Below are 18,588 nucleotides of genomic sequence, written 5' to 3'. Positions count from 1 at the left end.
CGCTTTGATTTGCATTTCCTAGATAGTTAGTAATACTGAGCAACTTTTCACGTGCTTATTGGTTATTTGTACATCATCTTTGGGGAAATGTTTATTAAGATTCTTTGAGCCCATTTAAAAATTAGGTTATTTGCATTTTTATTACTGAGTTGTAAGAGTCCTTTTTATAGTCTAGATAGAAGTCCCTTGTCAAATATATGATTAGTAAATATTTTCTCCCATTCTGAAAATATATGATTAACAAATGTTTTCTCTGATTCTGTGGGTTGTCTTTTCACTTTCTGGGTGATGTCCTTTGAAGCACAAAAGCTTCAGGGTTTTTAAAGTTCCATTTATCTATTCTTTTTCTTTTTGGTTTTTGTGATTTGGTGTCATATCTAAAAAAAACACTGCTTAATCAAACATCATGAACATTTTCACCTATAGTTTCTTCAAGGATTTTTATAGTTTTAGCTCTTATATTTAGGTCTTTGATTCATTTTGAATTACATATGATATGATTTAGGCATTTTCTTTCATTCCTTTGCATGGGAATATCCAGTCATCCTAGCATTATTCCTTGAAAATACTATTCTTTCCTCCACTGAATGATCCAGACTACCTTGTCAAAAATCAACTGACTATAAACAGGAGAGTTAGTACCTGAACTCTCAATTCTATTTCATTGATCCATATGTCTATCCTTATGCCAGTATCATATTGTCTTGATTGTTGTTGCTTTGTCATAAATTTTTATATTAATGAAAGTTTAACATTTTTCATCTATATGTAACCCCCAACAAATAGTTCAAAAAATATAGGGCACTCAATATAGGACTGACTTTTGAAGCTCTTAACATTTTTAGAGGGTCATATATGGGTCACTAACCATACATAGCTTATGAAGAGAAACACTGGGAATAATGAATCTTTGAGGAGAAAATGCAAGAATCTTTCAATGCAGCTTTAACAGTTGCTTCATCTATTGCAAAGAGCTAAAATTTCAGCAATAATTAATTTGACAGTGACCCATTAATAACAGTCCTAACTGATTTCATGAAGATCAGTTCTGTAAACCTTTCCTATGGCTGAGAAAAGTCAACAGTGAATCCTGAGTGAATACAGCAAGGTGAGCAGAGCAAAGCAGTGGGATACACACATCCTTCTGTTAGTCTGCCACCTGAAAACAACCCCAGGGCTTACAGAAGCATCTCACTATCAACTGTAGTTTCAGCAAGATCTCATTTACCTGAGGAATAAGCTGCTGGGGCAAACTGTGTTATCAACTGGGCAGAAGTCTATGGAACAGACACCCTTCCAAAGCCTGCCAGATGATAAATAGGACATTTGGAGCATTCTATTACATCATCCTTTTATCCAATCCAGCTCAAAAACATTAAGAAATAGTCATATATGTTCTATAATCAAGCAAACTGGAGAAGGATCTTGGGCAAGATATAATGTAGTAGATAGAAAAAGAGATGAAAATTAATGATCTCTAGCTGGGATGACAAAGATGGTGATGGCTTTTATTGAGTTCTTATTATATAACAATCACTAAGAAAAATGCTTAAGAAACAGCTTCCCAATTAATCTCTACAACAACCCAATTGGGAAGGACTATTATTATCTCAATTTTGCAGATGATTAAATTGAAGCTCACATGAATTAAAGTAACATGTCCAAGGCCACACAGAAAGTAAACACAGGAGATGGGATTTATTGCTGGACTCCAACAACAAAGCTCAAGTTCTTGACCACTGTGTTTTCTTTCTTACATGTCCCCCGAGACTTATATCCTGAGAAAAATCAACAAACAGACCTTATCTGCAACAATTCTCTCCATTCTCTCTTACCTCCCTTGATGCAAAAGAAAAGCATTTTCTTTTTTTTTCTTCCTTTAAGGTTTTAGTTCAGTGGTACATGTGCAGGATGTGCAGGTTAGTCACATAGGTAAATCTGTGCCATGGTGGTTTCCTGCACAGATCATCCCATCACCTAGGTATTAGGTGCAGCATCCATTAGCTATTCTTCCTGATATTCTCCATCTCTCCATCCCTCCTCCACCCCTCCCCCCACGGACCTCCGTGTGTGTTGTTCCCCAACATGTGTCCATGTGTTCTCATCACTGAGCTCCCACTGATAAGTGAGAACATGTGGTGTTTGGTTTCCTATTCTTGTGTTAGTTTGCTGAGCATAATGGCTTTGAACTCCATCCATGTCCCTGCAAAGGACGTGATCTTGTTCCTTTTTATGGCTGCACACTATTCCATGGTGTATACTTACCACATTTTCTTTATCCAGTCTATCACTGATGGGCATTTAGGTTGATTCCACATCTTTGCTATTGTGAATAGTGCTGCAGTGAACATATACGTGCATGTATCTTTATAACAGAAGGATTTATATTCCTTTGGGTATATAACCAGTAATTCAATTGCTGGGTCAAATGGTGTTTCTGCCTCTAGGTCTTTGAAGAATCACCACACTGTCTCACACAATGGTTGAATTTATACTCCCACTCAACAGTGTAAAAGCATTCCTTTTTTTCTCCATAATCTTGCCAGCATCTGCGGTTTTTTGACTTTTTAATAATAGCCATTCTGACTGATGAGAGATGGTATTTCATCATGGTTTTAATTTGCCTTTCTCTAATGATCAGTGATCCTGAGATTTTTTCATGTTCCTTGACCACATGTATGTCTTATTTTGAGAAGTGTCTGTCCACGTCTTTGGCCCACTTTTCAATGGTTTTTTTTTTTTCTTGTAAATTTGGTTAAGTTCCTTGTTGACTCTGGATATTAGACCTTTGTCAGATGGTTAGTTTGCAAAATTTTTCTCCCATTTTGTAGGTTGTCTGTTCACTCTGATAGTAGTTTCATTTGCTGTGCAGAAGCTCCTTAGTTTAATTAGATCCCATTTGTCAATTTTTGCTTTTGTTGCGTGACTTTCAGCATCTTCATCGTGAAATCTTTGCCCATGCCTATGTCCTGAATGGTATTGCCTAGATTTTCTTCTAGGGTTTTTACAGTTTGGGGTTTTACATTTTAGTCTTTAATCCATCTTGAGTTAACTTTTGCATATGGTGTAAGGAAGAGGTACAGTTTCAATTTTCTGCATACGGCTAGCCAGCACTCCCAGCACCATTTATTAAATAGAGAGTCCTTTCCCTATTGCCTGTTGTTGTCAAGTTTGCTAAAGACCAGATGGTTGTAGGTGTGCAGTCTTATTTCTCAGTTCTCTACTCTGTTTCATTGGTCTATGTGTCTGTTTTTATACCAGTACTATGCTGTTTTGGTGACTGTAGCCTTATAGCATAGTTTGCAGTCTGGCAGTGTGATGCCTCCAGCTTTGTTCTTTTTGCTTAGAATTATCTTGGCTATTCAGGCTCTGTTTTGGTTCCATTTGAATTTTTAAAAAGTTTTTTTCTAACAAACAGAAAGGAATAGCATCAACGTCAACAAAAAGGACATCCGTACCAAAACCCCATCTGTAGGTCACCAGCATCAAAGACCAAAGGTAGATAAAACCACAAAGACAGAGAGAAACCAGAGCAGAAAAGCTGAAAACTCTAAAAACCAGAGAGCCCTCTTTCTACTCCAAAGGATCATAGCTCCTCGCCAGCAATGGAACAAAGCAGGATGGAGAATGACTTTGATGAGCTGACAGAAGTAGGCTTCAGAAAGTTGGTAATGACAAACTTCTCCAAGCTACAGGAGGATGTTCGAACCCATTGCAAGGAAGCTAAAAACCTTGAAAAAAGATTAGATGAATGGCTAACTAGAATAAACAGTGTAGAGAAGACCTTAAATGACCTGATGGAGCTGAAAACCATGGCATGAGAACTATGTGACGCATGCAGAAGCTTCTGTAGCCGATTCAATCAAGTGGAAGAACGGGTATCAGTGATTGAAGATAGAGAAAAAAGAGAAAAGAAATGAACAAAGCCTCCAAGAAATATGGGACTATGTGAAAAGATGAAATCTACGTTTGATTGGTGTACCTGAAAACGACGAGAATGGAACCGAGCTAGAAAACACTCTTCAGGATATTATCCAGGAGAACTTCCCCAACCTAGCAAGGCAGGCCAACATTCAAATTCAGGAAATATAGAGAACACCACAAAGATACTCCTCAAGAAGAGCAACCCCAAGAAACATAATTGTGAGATTCACCAAAACTGAAATGAAAGAAAAAATGCTAAGGGCAGCCAGAGAGAAAGGTCAGGTTACCCACAAAGGGAAGCCCATCAGACTAACAGCTGATCTCTCGGCAGAAACCCTACAAGTCAGAAGAGAGTAGGGGCCAACATTCAACTTTCTTAAAGAAAAGAATTTTCAACTCAGAATTTCATATCCAGCCAAACTAAGCTTCATAAGTGAAGGACAACTAAAATCCTTTACAGACAAGCAAATGCTGAGAGATTTTGTCACCACCAGGCCTGCTTGACAAGAGCTCCTGAAGGAAGCACTAAACATGGAAAGGAACAACTGGTACCAGCCACCATGAAAACATGCCAAATAGTAAAGACCATCGATGCTATGAAGAAACTGCATCACTTAACAGGCAAAATAACCAGCGAACATCATAATGACAAGATCAAATTCACACATAAGAAAATGAACCTTAACTATAAATGGGCTAAATGCCCCAATTAAAAGACACAAACTGGCAAACTGGATAAAGAGTCAAGACCCATCAGTGTGCTGTATTCAGAAAACCCATCTCACATGCAGAGACACACATAGGCTCAAAATAAAGGGACGGAGGAAGATCTACCAAGCAAATGGAAAGCAAAAAAAAAACCAGCGGTTGCAATCCTAGCCTCTGATAAAACAGACTTTAAACCAACAAAGATCAAAAGAGACAAAGAAGGCCATCAAATAATGGTAAAGGGATCAATTCAACAAGAAGAGCTAACTATCCTAAATATATATGCACCCAACACATGAGCACTCAGATTCAAAAAGCAAGTCCTTAGAGACCTACAAAGAGACTTAGACTCCCACACAATAACAATGGGAGACTTTAACACCGCACTATCAATATTAGAGAGATCAGTGAGACAGAAGGTTAACAAGGATATCCAGGATCAGAACTCAGCTCTGCAACAAGCAGACCTAATAGACATCTACATAACTCTTCACCCAAAATCAATAGAATATACATTATTCTCAGCACCACATCACACTTATTCTAAAATTAACCACATAATTGGAAGTAAAGCACTTCTCAGCAAATGTAAAAGAATAGAAATCACCACAAACTGTCTCTCAGACCACAGTGCAATCAAACTAGAACTCAGGATTAAGAAACTCACTCAAAACCACACAACTACATGGAAATTGAACAACTTGCACCTGAATGACTACTTGGTAAATAACGAAATGAAGGCAGGAATAAAGATGTTCTTTGAAACCAATGAGAACAAAGACACAATGTACCAGAACCTGTGGGACACATTTAAAGCAGTGTGTAGAGGGAAATTTATAGCACTAAATGCCCACAAGAGAAATCAGGAAAGATCTAAAATCAACACCCTAACATCACAATTAAAAGAACTAGAGAAGCATGACCAAACAAATTCAAAAGCTAGCAGAAGGAAAGAAACAACTAAGATCAGGGAAGAACTGAAAGAGATAAGAGACACAAAAAACCCTTCAAAAAATCAATGAATCCAGGAGCTAGTTTTTTGAAAAGATCAACAAAATTGATAGACTGCTAGCAAGACTAATAAAGAAAAGAGAGAAGAATCAAATAGATGCAATAAAAAATAATAAAGGGGATATCACCACTGATCCCACACAAATACAAACCACCATGAGAGAATACTATAAACACCTCTATGCAAACGAACTAGGAAACCTAGAAGAAATGGATAAATTCCTAGACACATACACTCTCCCAAGACTAAACCAGGAAGAAGCTGAATCTCTGAATAGACCAATAACAGGCTCTGAAATTGAGGCAGTAATTAATAGCCTACCAACCAAAAAAAGTCCAGGACCAGATGGATTCATAGCCAAATTCTACCAGAGGTAGAAAGAGGAGCTGGTACCGTTCCTTCTGAAACTATTCCAATCAATAGAAAAAGAGGGAATCCTCCCTAACTCATTTTTATGAGGCCAACATCATCCTGATACCAAAGTCTAGCAGAGGCACAATAAAAAAAGAGAATTTTAGACCAATATTCCTGATGAACATTGACGCGAAAATCCTCAATAAAATACTGGCAAATCAAATCCAGCAGCACATCAAAAAGCTTATCCACTATGATCAAGTCTGCTTCATCCCTGGGATGCAAGGCTGGTTTAACATATGCAAATCAATAAACATAATCCATCACATAAACAGAACCAATGACAAAAACGATATGATTATCTCCATAGATGCAGAAAAGGTCTTCAACAAAATTAAACAGCCCTTCATGCTGAGCACTCTCAATAAACTAGGTATTGATGGAATGTATCTCAAAATAATAAGAGCTATTTATGACAAACCCACAGCCAATATCATACTGAACGGGCAAAAACTGGAAGCATTTCCTTTGAAAACCAGCACAAGACAAGGGTGCCCTCTCTGACCACTCCTATTCAACATAGTGTTGGAAGTTCTGGCCAGGGCAATCAGGCAAGAGAAAGAAATAAAGGGTATTCAATCAGGAAATGAGGAAGTCAAATTGTCCCTGTTTGCAGATGACATGATTGTATATTCAGAAAACCCCATTTTCTCAGCCCAAAATCTCCTTAAGCTGATAAGCAACTTCAGCAAAGTCTCAGGATACAAAATCAATGTGCAAAAATCACAAGCATTCCTATACAATATTAATAAACAGAGAGCCAAATCATGAGTGAACTCCCATTCACAGTTGCTACAAAGAGAATAAAATACCTAGGAATCCAACGTACAAAGGATCTGAAGGACCTCTTCAAGCAGAACTACAAACCACTGCTAAACGAAATAAAAGAGGACACAAACAAATGGAAGAACATTCCATGCTCATGGATAGAAGAATCAATATTGTGAAAATTTCCATACTGTCAAAAGTAATTTGTAGATTCAATGCCATCCCCATCAAGCTACCAATGACTTTCTTCACAGAATTGGGAAAAACTGCTTTAAACTTCATGTGGAACCAAAAAATAGCCCTCATTGCCAAGACAGTCCTAACCAAAAAGAACAAAGCTGGAGGCATCATGCTACCTGACTTCAAACTATACTGCAAGGCTACAGTAACCAAAACAGCATGGTACTGGTACCAAAACAGATAGTCCAATGGAACAGAAAAGAGCCCTCAGAAATAACACCACACATCTACAACCATCTGATCTTTGACAAACCTGACAAAAACAAGAAATGGGGAAAGGATTCCCTATTTAATAAATGGTGCTGGGAAAACTGGCTAGCCATATGTAGAAAGCTGAAACTGGATCCCTTCCTTACACCTTATACATAAATTAATTCAAGATGGATTAAAGACTTACATGTTAGACCTACAACCATAAAAACCCTAGAAGAAAACCTAGGCAATACCATTCAGGACATAGGCGTGGGTAAGGACTTCATGTCTAAAACACCAAAAGCAATGGCAACAAAAGCCAAAATTGACAAATGGGATCGAATTAAACTAAAGAGCTTCTGCACAAAAAAAGAAACTACCATCAGAGTGAACAGGCAACCTACAGAATGGGAGAAAATTTTTGCAATCTACCCATCTGACAAAGGGCTAATATCCAAAATCTACAAAGAACTTAAACAAATTTACAAGAAAAAATCAAACAACCACATCAAAACGTGGGCAAAGGATATGAACAGACACTTTTCAAAAGAAGACATTTATGCAGCCAACAGACACATGAAAAAATGCTCATCATCGGCCATCAGAGAAATGCAAATCAAAACCAAAATAAGATACCATCTCACACCAGTTAGAATGGCGATCATTAAAAAGTCAGGAAACAAAAGGTGCTGGAGAGGATGTGGAGAAATAGGAACACTTTTACACTGTTAGTGGAACTGTAAACTAGTTCAACCATTGTGGAAGTCAGTGTAGTGATTCCTCAAGGATCTAGAACTAGAAATACCATTTGACCCAGCCATCCCATTACTGGGGATATACCCAAAGGATTATAAATCACGCTGCTATAAAGACACATGCACACGTATGTTTACTGTGGCACTATTCACAATAGCAAAGACTTGGAACCAACCCAAATGTCCATCAATGATAGACTGGATTAAGAAAATGTGGCACACATACACCACGGAATACTATGCAGCCATAAAAAATGATGAGTTCATGTCCTTTGTAGGGACATGGATGAAGCTGGAAACCATCATTCTCAGCAAACTATCGCAAGAACAAAAAACCAAACATGGCATGTTCTCACTCATAGGTGGGAATTGAACAATGAGAACACTTGGACACAGGGCAGGAAACATCACACATCGGGGCCTGTCATGGGGGGATGGAGGAGGGATAGCATTAGGAGAAATACCTCATCTAAATGATGAGTTAATGCGTGCAGCAAACCAACACGGCACATGTATACATATGTAACAAACCTGCACGTTGTGCACATGTACCCTAGAACTTAAAGCAAAAAAAAAAAAAATAGTTTTCTTTTGTAATTCTGGTTAGAGTGTCAATGGTAGTTTAATAGGAATAGCATTGAATCTATTAATTACTTTGGACAATATGGCCATTTTCACAATATTGATTCTTCCCATCCATGAGCATAGACTGTTTCTTCATTTGTTGTAAAGCACTTTCCCAAAGATGTGCAAAATAGTTGCTCTGTGGTTTAGGGTTTACTGGCCCATCTTTTCCCTCTCCCCACAAAGCCACCACTCAAATTTAACATGCATTTGATTAATCTGATTCAGAATCAGCCTTATATTAAAAGTCAGGCCATAACAGAAAAATAGGGGGACAGAAAGCAAGACTCATTAAGAAGGATTAGACTAGTTGGGAAGATGGGATGACTCAGGTATTAGACACTGCTATGTTGAATCATCCTCTTCTATAAATGTTTGGGTTCCCTGGACAGTGAGTTAAGTGCATAGATATAAACTGCTGACTGACCCAGTCTAAGAATTTTCTAAAGGGTGGATGGCAAATAAATGAACAGCTCTGAGGCCTTAACTTGGCTTTCTAGCAAGGATTCCATCAGAAAAATCATCTGGATTTAAGAGAAGAAGTTATCAGGAAGAAATTTAAGAATCAGGAAGCTATACTGTTTTAAGAAAACAGATATCCTGTTTTAACAAACAGGAAGCTAGGCTTTCCTCATCCAATGAAAAACAGCTTAATATGGTGGCATCAAGCTTATACCCTCTCCTGTTTCTGTCAAACTCAGAGGATACTTGAGGTTTTCTGGCTGTGTCCACTGAAAAGAGGAGTGGGGATTGCAAGAAGGCTCACAGAGGGCAGCAGGAGGCTAAGTAGAGTTTCACTCTCATGTAGGCTAATGAATGATAATGAATCAATTAAATAACACAATTTCTGAAGTACCTGACAGTTCTAATAGTCTCTGATTCTGTCAGAGGACCTCAGTATGATCAGTTTATGTTTATAAAGTTAAACATAGTAAGGGATTGGAAGCATACTGGGTGAAATTAACTACTCCAACTAGAACTTCCAGTACAATGTTGAATAGAAGTGATATAAGCAGACATTCTTGTCTTATTGTTGATTTTGGGGGAAAGTATCTAGTCTTTTATCATCAACTATGATGATAATTGTGAGTTTTTCATAACTATGATTTATCAAGTTGAGTAAGCTCCCTTCTATTCCTAGTTTGTTGCGTGTTTTTATTATGAAAGGGTATTGGATTTTGTCAAAATTTTTTTTCACTTATTGAGATAATCATATGACTTAAAAAATTCTACCGATACAGTGCTTTACATTAATCGATTTTCAGATGTTAAAACAACCTTGCATTTCTGGGTAATCCCATGTGGCCATACTGTATAATTCTTTCTATGTTGCTGGATTCAGTTTGCTAGCATTTTGTTGAGGATTGTTGCATCCATATTGTCCAGAGGTATTAGTCTGCAGTTTTCATTTTTTATGTTTTATTGAATGGCACTTCAAACCCTTTGCCAAAAAAGACTAAGCATAACAAATTTCATTAAAATACCATTTCTTCTATGTCATGCCATTCATTCAAGTCTATAAACTTTGGTTCCCAACTGCTCATGATAAAATACACACTTCTTAGTGTATCTTCCATTATTTCCCTGCACAGTTCCTTCACTCTAGAAAGATTAATTTTTTTCACTGTCCTACCAAAAAATCCTAATGCTTAGAAACCTCCATGTCTTTATTCATGCTATTTCTCCATGTTGAAACTATTTTTTATTGATGGCAAACTTAATGTATACTCCCCTACTGCTTCTCTTCTCTAACAACCAACATCCTTAATCTAAATGAAGTTTAGGCTTGTAAGAAAGATTAAATCAGTTACAGAAAATGTAAAGCTATATAATCTCTGCACACGAGTAGGTGTCTTTATATTTTGAGGTAGTTCCAAATATTTATTATTGTCTGTCTTCCCTACTAAATATATGTGCATTAGACATGAAAGCAGAAATGTTACCTCTTTTGTTTAATGCTGTCACCCTAGTATCCATAATAGTATCTGACACATAGGAGGCATTCAATATTTATTGAATAAATAAATAGGCTACTCTTTTCTATGTATTCCACTTATCCATGAAGCTAGATCATTGATCACCTGGCCTAAAGCCTTCTCTTTCTTCCCTGGACTCACAAGTCTAATTTTCCACAGAGTATATTTAATATTTTTCATATACTGCTCTGAGTTCTTAGTTATCATTCCATTTATCTATGTTTTACTTCCCAACCAGATTATAAAAGCCTATAGGGCAGAGACCATAGTGTATTTATTTTTCAAACCTCTGTCAGACTGTAGCCAGTGTATCTGGCATATAGTAAGCTCTCAATAAACAATGCCTAAGAAGACTAGTGTAGACAGTTTACTAGAGCCTGAGGAAAACTTAATGCATTACTGGATTTCTGGCAAAGAAATCTATAGGGATAAACATCATCAGGGCTGAAAATTTTAAAATTTTATTGTCTTCTTGATGTCTTACATCTACTTTGAGGCAACTGTGGTGTTTTTCTGTCTCAGTACAAGCTTGTTTTTCAGGAGAAAATTACATTAATTTTAACACTGACAAGTCCTAACTAAAACTGTGACAGATGTGAGAGTTCAATGTACCTAAGAAATCCTTCCCTTGGAGAAGATAGGCAGTAAAATACTTAATATCTTTTCCAGGCCTAGATTTTAAGAAATTTGAGGTATTCCGTCACAGCCCCTCTTGTCCCTTTAAGGCTCTGCTTGAATCCATATTTTATTGGAGCCTGTGTTTATTGCCTGGTTACAAGTAGTCTATCCAGGTGCCTCTGAAAGGAAACAAAATACTCAGCATAGCAACACCAATAGGAGGTCACCCTATGCACATCGTCCAAAATTCCCATCTCCTTTCCTAAATACAGAAATATGTAGCCTCTGATCTGGCTTTTTCCATTCATGACTACCTCAAGATAGTAAGCGGCAAGACAGACCAGAAAATCAACATACTCCTTCATGCCAGTCTCAGTTTCCTCTCTCAAATCCCCCTTTACCCACATACATTTTGGTTATTCATTTCCTCTATATCCTTCATCTTACCTGAAATTCTATTCCAGAAGACATCTGTTATTACGCTACCACACATTTAAAGTCCCTTTCCTTCTTCTTTACCTTCAAGTTCCTATTTCTAATTATTCTGACAATCCTTAGTTTGGTCAAGAATGTCTCGGAGAATTTTTCACTTTCTACTAAAAGACAAGAATTTCTATGCCTAAAATGAAGCACAACTACAAAATTATTACTTCTAAGTTAAAACAGTAAAATATCACCCCAAACAACCTCTACCATCACTTCATATGGCATAAGCTCAATGAAGTTCATAGCAAAAAAGCCCAATGCATTATTTTCTATTTCATAAAAAAATTTTAAATATCCAAGTAGATATTAGCCAGACAACATTTTTCTATACTATTATACTTTTTAATGTAGTAAATAATAATACTTAATATTTTAGAATGATAGAATAAAGATACCGGTCAATTTACTAATTTATATTAATAGAAGAACACATTATTTTATTGTTCCCTAGATTTTCTCTAACATTCTTTACACCAACCTCAAATCACAATCTTCTCTCATCTGGCTCTTTTATGCCAAGTGTGGAGCAGGTCTAGAGAACTAACAGTCCCAGAACAGAGAAGGCAGAAAAAGAACTTCAGGAAAAATGGCTCTGGGGGGGAAAGCAGAGGTGATGCTTTTTGATAAGTTTTACAGTGTGAAAAATTAAATTGTGAGGAATTATGGTAGAGCCACTGATGGGAATGGGGTGTGGGTTAGTGAGAGGGAAGACACAGAGATTTTTAAAAAACTGAGTAAATAGAAAATGTGGCAATGAGTGGCCAGGCGCAGTGGCTCACGCCTGTAATCCCAGAACTTTGGGAGGCCAAGGCGGGAGGATCACGAGGTCAGGAGATCGAGACCATCCTGGTTAACACGGTGAAACCCTGTCTCTCCTAAAAATACAAAAAATTAACCGGGCGTGGTGGTGGGCGCCTGTAGTCCCAGCTACTCGGGAGGCTGAGGCAGGAGAATGGCGTGAACCCGGGAGGCGGAGCTTGTAGTGAGCCGAGATTGCTCCACTGCACTCCAGCCTGGCAGACAGAGCGAGACTCCATCTCAAAAAAAAAAACAAAAACAAAAACAAAAAACAAAAAAAACGAAAAAAAGAAAATGTGGCAATGAGTAACTCCAATAGTATAATGACAGGAAATATTATCACACTACATTAATTCACTAAGCAATGAATAATATTTATGTCATCTTTATAATGAAAACAATTGAGATTGACAAAAAAGAATATGATATAAGAATACTGGGAAGATGGAAGTGTAGAAAGGAAGTGCAGAAGAGATAGAACGCTCATCTACAACAACGAGCAAGTGAATACGGTAATAGTGAATCAAGATATGATAGTCCATTCAGGTTATTTAGATATATGGAAATAAATACTTGAAGAAACAGCTTATAAAGAGTGGCTGACTGTTGGGCAGGATGAGGTGAGGGTATCAGGGATTGATGCTACTTTGATGTATTTCATTAGCAAAATTTGGTTGTTAAAATTCATTTACTAATTTGATAAAAATAAAACCATATTATAATAAATAAACTAATGCCCATGATTATATAATTGGGCCTTTATGAGACGAAGACTATCTTGTAAGAAGGTAAAGAACCTTCTGAAGGGTAAACCAATTGTGTCAACCACAGTCCTGTTAAACACTGGTTAAGAAATCAAGGCTGAGTAGTGGAGCTCTGTTTTGGGAGTGAACTTAGAATTGTAAATTTGGCTTTGGCTGTTAAGGTATCCAAAAGGTTGACTCTCGCCTCACGTAAAAGGCAAGGAACTAACATGTAAGAATCCCAAATAACGTGCCTGTTGTACTAGTCCTCTAGAGCCAGATGTCACGGAAACATGAAATATAGAATGGGATGGTGAACTATGCAGCAAGCTAGATAAGGAAGGACATGTACTTTGTAATATGGAATGCATTTTGATTTTTGAATATTAAATTTCTGTTTCTTTTATGTAATTTCTCAGCCTATCATAACACAGGTTGAGTATCCTTAATCGGAAAATTCAAAATCCAGAATGCTCCAAAATCTGAAATTTTTTTAGTATTAACATGACATGACTCTCAAAGAAAATGCTCAGTGAAGCATTTCAAATTTTGAGTTTTCAGATAGGGGACTCAACCTGTATGTATAGAGAAATAAGGTTCATTTAAAGGCAGAAACCAAATATTCTGGGAGCTAGAAATCATGGAAATTATAGTTCTTGAAGGGGACAGTGAAAATCTAATACTACAAATACAGGCCCATTGGTCTAGTGGCCTCACCCCATCTAAAACACATTCTTCAAAGCAAAAATATTGGAACATTTTTGTTTAATGTGGGAGACAATTTTCCTAATCCATCATCCAGTCACTTTGGCTGTGAACTGGTAAATTTCATTATGTGTTAGTTGTCTTTTTAATTAAAATTAATATTAAATATTGGTTCTGGCAAGAATCCTCAGATTACTCTATGGTTTTCACTTCTAGTTCCAAAGATATGCCAATTTTTTCCCCTTTGTTTATTGAATAGATGTTTCCTCCACTAATACATAATCCCTCTATCATATTACACTTTTTTTTTGAGACAGGGTCTCATTTTGTTACCTGGTTGGAGTGCAATGGTGTGATCTCGGCTCACTGCAGCCTCGCCCTCCCAGGTTCAAGTGATCCTCCTGCCTCAGCCCTGCAAGTAGCAGAGACTAAAGGCACGTGCTGTGCCACCATGCCTGCCTAATTTGTGTGTGTGTGTGTGTGTGTGTGTGTGTGTTTGTTTTTGTAGAGATGTGGTTTTGCCATGTTGCCCAGGCTGGTCTTGAACTCCTAAGCTCAAGCGATCTGCCCACACCTTGGCCTCCCAAGTGATATTATTCTTGACTATTCTTGAATAATTTTTAATCTTCCTTTTATTTTTTTGAGACAGGGTCTCTTGCTCTGTTACCCATGCTGGAGTGGAGTGGCACCATCACAGCTCACTTCAGCCTCGACCTCTGGGGCTCAAGTGATCCTTCCACCTCAGCCTCCCGAGTAGCTGGGACTACAGGCACACACCACCACATGCAACTAATTTTTAAATTTTTTTTGTAGAAATGGGGTCTCACTATCCTGCCCAGGCTGATTGTGAACTCCTGGGCTCAAGCAATCCGCCCACTTCAGCCTCCCAGTGTTGGACTTAACAGGCGTGAGCCACTACGCACCCAGCCAAAATTAATCTTTCAAATAAATATTGCCAAAGGTTGTCTGAAAATGGTAACACCTTCAAAAAATATGCTACATTAGGCGAGGCATGGTGGCTCACGCCTGTAATCCCAGCAGTTTGGGAGGCCAAGGCAGATGGATCCCTTGAGGACAGGAGTTCAACACCAGCATGGGCAATATGGTGAAACTTCATCTCTACTAAACAAAAGAAAAGAAAAGAAACATATATATATTTAATGTTATATATATTAATTATACATAATTAAATATACATAATTTCTTCTTATAGAACTATGTTTCATCAACATACTATCAGATGGTGGACTTAGAACAGATTTGACATTTACTGGTCTATAATTCACAGGGTGCCTTCTAAAAAACCTGATAAATGGGATTCTTATTATTAATCCATAATTCCTATGAAATAGTTGTTTATAATATCAAGATTATATTATATATACTAACATATATATATCTTCCTCCATTTTCCCAATAACTTAGCCAGGTTTAATTTTCCTATTTTTCTTTTGTTCTCAAAAGGAGCTTTTAAAAAAAATGCTGGCTGGGCACAGTAGCTCACGCCTGTAATCTCAGCACTTTGGGAGGCTGAGGGGGCCGGATCACCTGAGGTCGGGAGTTCAAGACAAGCCTGGCCGACATTGTGAAATCACGTCTCTACTAAAAATACAAAAATTAGCTGGGTATGGTGACACGCACCTGTAATCTCAGCAACCTGGGACACTGAGGCAGGAGAATCGCTTGAACCCAGGAGGTGGAGGTTGCAGTGAGCTAAGATGGCACTCTAGCCTGGGCAACGAGTGAGACTCCGTGTTAAAAAAAAAGAAAGAAAGAAAGGCCAGGCGTGGTGGCTCACGCCTGTAATCCCTGCACTTTGGGAGGCCGAGGAGGGCAGATCACGAGGTCACAAGTTGGAGACCAGCCTGGCCAACATGGTGAAACCCTGTCTCTACTAAAAATGCAAAAAAAATTAGCTGGGCATGGTGGCAGGCACCTGTAATCCTAGCTACACAGGAGACTGAGGCAGGAGAATCATTTGAACCTGAGAGGTGGATGTTACAGTGAGCTGAGATCACACTACTGCACTCCAGCCCAGGCAACAGTACAAGACTCCATCTCAAAAAAAAAAAAAAAAAAAAATTTTGGTAGTGTGGTCGTGAAACCACACTAAAGGCAGTCAACTAGCCCTTTCAAAATATACCCTTGACTTATTACAGAGTATTCTATGTAACTAAAATGTCTTTATATTCATAGACTATCAGATATGAGTTCTGCTAATAATTTAAAAATTGAATCATATTCTTCCAGTGCACTGTAGGTCTTTTCTAAAATACTGAAAGTCTTACAGATATGTCCCACCAGGGTTGGGAAAAGGTCCAAACAGTCCTTTCTCATTATATAGCCTGTATTTTTTAACTGTGACATATATACATAACGTAAAATTTACCATTTTAACCATTTAAAAATGTTCATGTCATCTGTACCTGTAATATGATCTCTAAGAAGAAACACATAGCCACAGATATCTTTTTAAAGCAGAAGAAAACAATGCCTATCTAGTTTATGGAATTGTCAGTAATGATTCAACATTCAGGGAAGGATAGTAACTCCGAGTATCCCTTTATTTACTGAAATTGATCCCCCTAAGAGGCATTAAAAGTATGTAGATAAATAGTTAATAACCAATTTGCTAAGTTATGTGAATCCTAAAACAATCAGTGATCTGAGAGATTTCTTTGACAGGAGACATTCATAAAATTGGCACAAATAATATAGGAATGTAATTTACTTTTATCCAACTCAACTTGCTTCAGAGGCCTCATCGAAAATGCATGGGGAAATATTTTTTAATTTGCTTATTTTCATGTCATATAATTACATTTTTATGGATTCCCTAATGTATATTTAAAAAGTCAATATTTTGGACAACATGTAGTTCTAAAGTCCTTTTACAATAGATATTGAATAAATAGATATGGCTAGAAAAGGATGATTACATTAGAAAATCTCCATTTACAAAAGATAGAAGATTTATCATTTTAAAATAATTTTTTTAAAAATAAAGAAGACTGAAAGAATAATGTCACAGTTATAATACACAATCTGTGGCAGAACAGAAACAGCGCTGACTTGAGACCTAAATTCCTCTTCATTTCCTACCTTCTTACTAAACAGAACTTAAAGCCTTCTTTACCACTCATGACAAAAATAAAAGCCACATCTTTTTCATATATAAACAATTTGTTCACCTGAGTTTTTATAAAATATTTATTCTAAGTGCAGAATGTTAGAGAAATGTGGAAACAAAATGCAAAGAAAATATATCTTGAGAAGAATCTAACAAATAGCTTTCTTTGTTTCTTGCTGACACACTTTGTGGTTACAATACAGGCTTCCAATGAACACCGGATCAAAATTAAAATTCGAGGCAGGCATTCAACTTTTATGATTGTGCCCATTCATTTCCCACTGAGCATGGGAAACAAATGCTTTAGAAGTTATTTATTGAAGATATTCCCATAGTACTCTTAGAAAGTTCACTTCCAAGAGGCCTTATTACTGTAATGTATCCGAGTAAATGAAAGCTCTACCAGGATTCTCACATCATACTTTAGAATTTCAGCAGGCTAATAAAATTATGTTTATAACAGAGGTTCCTCTGAGGTCAGTCCACAGCAATTTTGCAAAGGTACATGATAAATAAGAGGAATAGAGACCAAACAAATTTCTAAAATAAAGAATATCAATCCAAAATGATTTATGATTATATTTTGAATAAAGTTAAATACAGAATAAGCAGAAAGCAGTCAGCTTAATTATAGTTTTCCTACTGTGAATGTAAACTTGGAACAAATGCAGTAAGCCTGATCAAAATCAGGTAACAGTTACCTCTGCAGTCTTGTTTGATGGTTCCAGTCCAATCATATTTGCTACTATTAACTGATGTAAGAGTTGAACTTGAGCCACACTTAGGAAGAAGTCCAGGTTTGTGGTTATATTCACTTCTAAGGAATGGCCACACACTAAAATCTCCTGAAGCAAAAACGGTAGAATACAGATAAAGAAACATGACAACTTTCAGATGATAATTTATCGTTCTTACTTATTTGACCTCCACTACTTTGGTGACATTTCCTAGGACTCAAGTTCATACATTAAGGAGAAGAGCAAAAACGGTGAGCACAGCCACTTGACACAATTTAACAGACAAATTTCATATTTATGAGGGCGTGCTGTGTGTTGGGCCTTGTGCTAGATATACACAACTAACAATAAGAAGTCTTCACCTTTTCATACCTATTTGACTTTTCCATACCTCAAACTATTATTATTGTTTTCAATATGTAGCAACAATGAAATTGTGTAGCATAATCTTGTTCATGAATTCAAACCAACAAATATTTACTATTTCCTCAGTACTAGGTATGACAGTAGAGTCCTAGGAATATCACAAAGAATAATGTTGGCCTTGAAGGGCAACCTGCTCTTGAGGAGGTTATAATCTAGTTGGGCAGACAGATGTAAACAGACAATTGTAGGCAGGCAATTATAACTGCTAAGAGCCACAGTATGAATATTCTCCAAAGGATATACTCTAAATGAGTTATCAGAAAACAGAGTGTTGAAGCTAAAGATAGCTAGACTAACTAATTTCGCTTCTTTAAACTGCTAAAATCTTGGCA

At 37.1% G+C, this 18,588-nt stretch overlaps 1 protein-coding gene across 17 annotated transcripts in view; it reads right to left on the bottom strand.

Annotated features, from left to right (window-relative positions):
* The window catches only part of VPS13B (vacuolar protein sorting 13 homolog B), an 897,698-nt gene that overhangs the window by 288,047 nt on the left and 591,063 nt on the right, over positions 1-18,588 (bottom strand). For all 17 annotated transcript variants that reach the window (XM_063642860.1, XM_055286878.2, XM_063642862.1 and 14 more), the window contains exon 33: positions 17,795-17,938. In XM_063642860.1, coding sequence (XP_063498930.1) covers positions 17,795-17,938 — 144 coding nt within the window. The remainder of the gene's footprint in view (positions 1-17,794; positions 17,939-18,588) is intronic.

The sequence above is a fragment of the Symphalangus syndactylus genome, chromosome 7, assembly GCF_028878055.3.
Source record: "Symphalangus syndactylus isolate Jambi chromosome 7, NHGRI_mSymSyn1-v2.1_pri, whole genome shotgun sequence".
NCBI classification, from domain to species: Eukaryota; Metazoa; Chordata; class Mammalia; order Primates; family Hylobatidae; genus Symphalangus; species Symphalangus syndactylus.
Note: the sequence above shows the minus strand (reverse complement) of the source record. Positions and strands in the feature narration are given on the sequence as shown.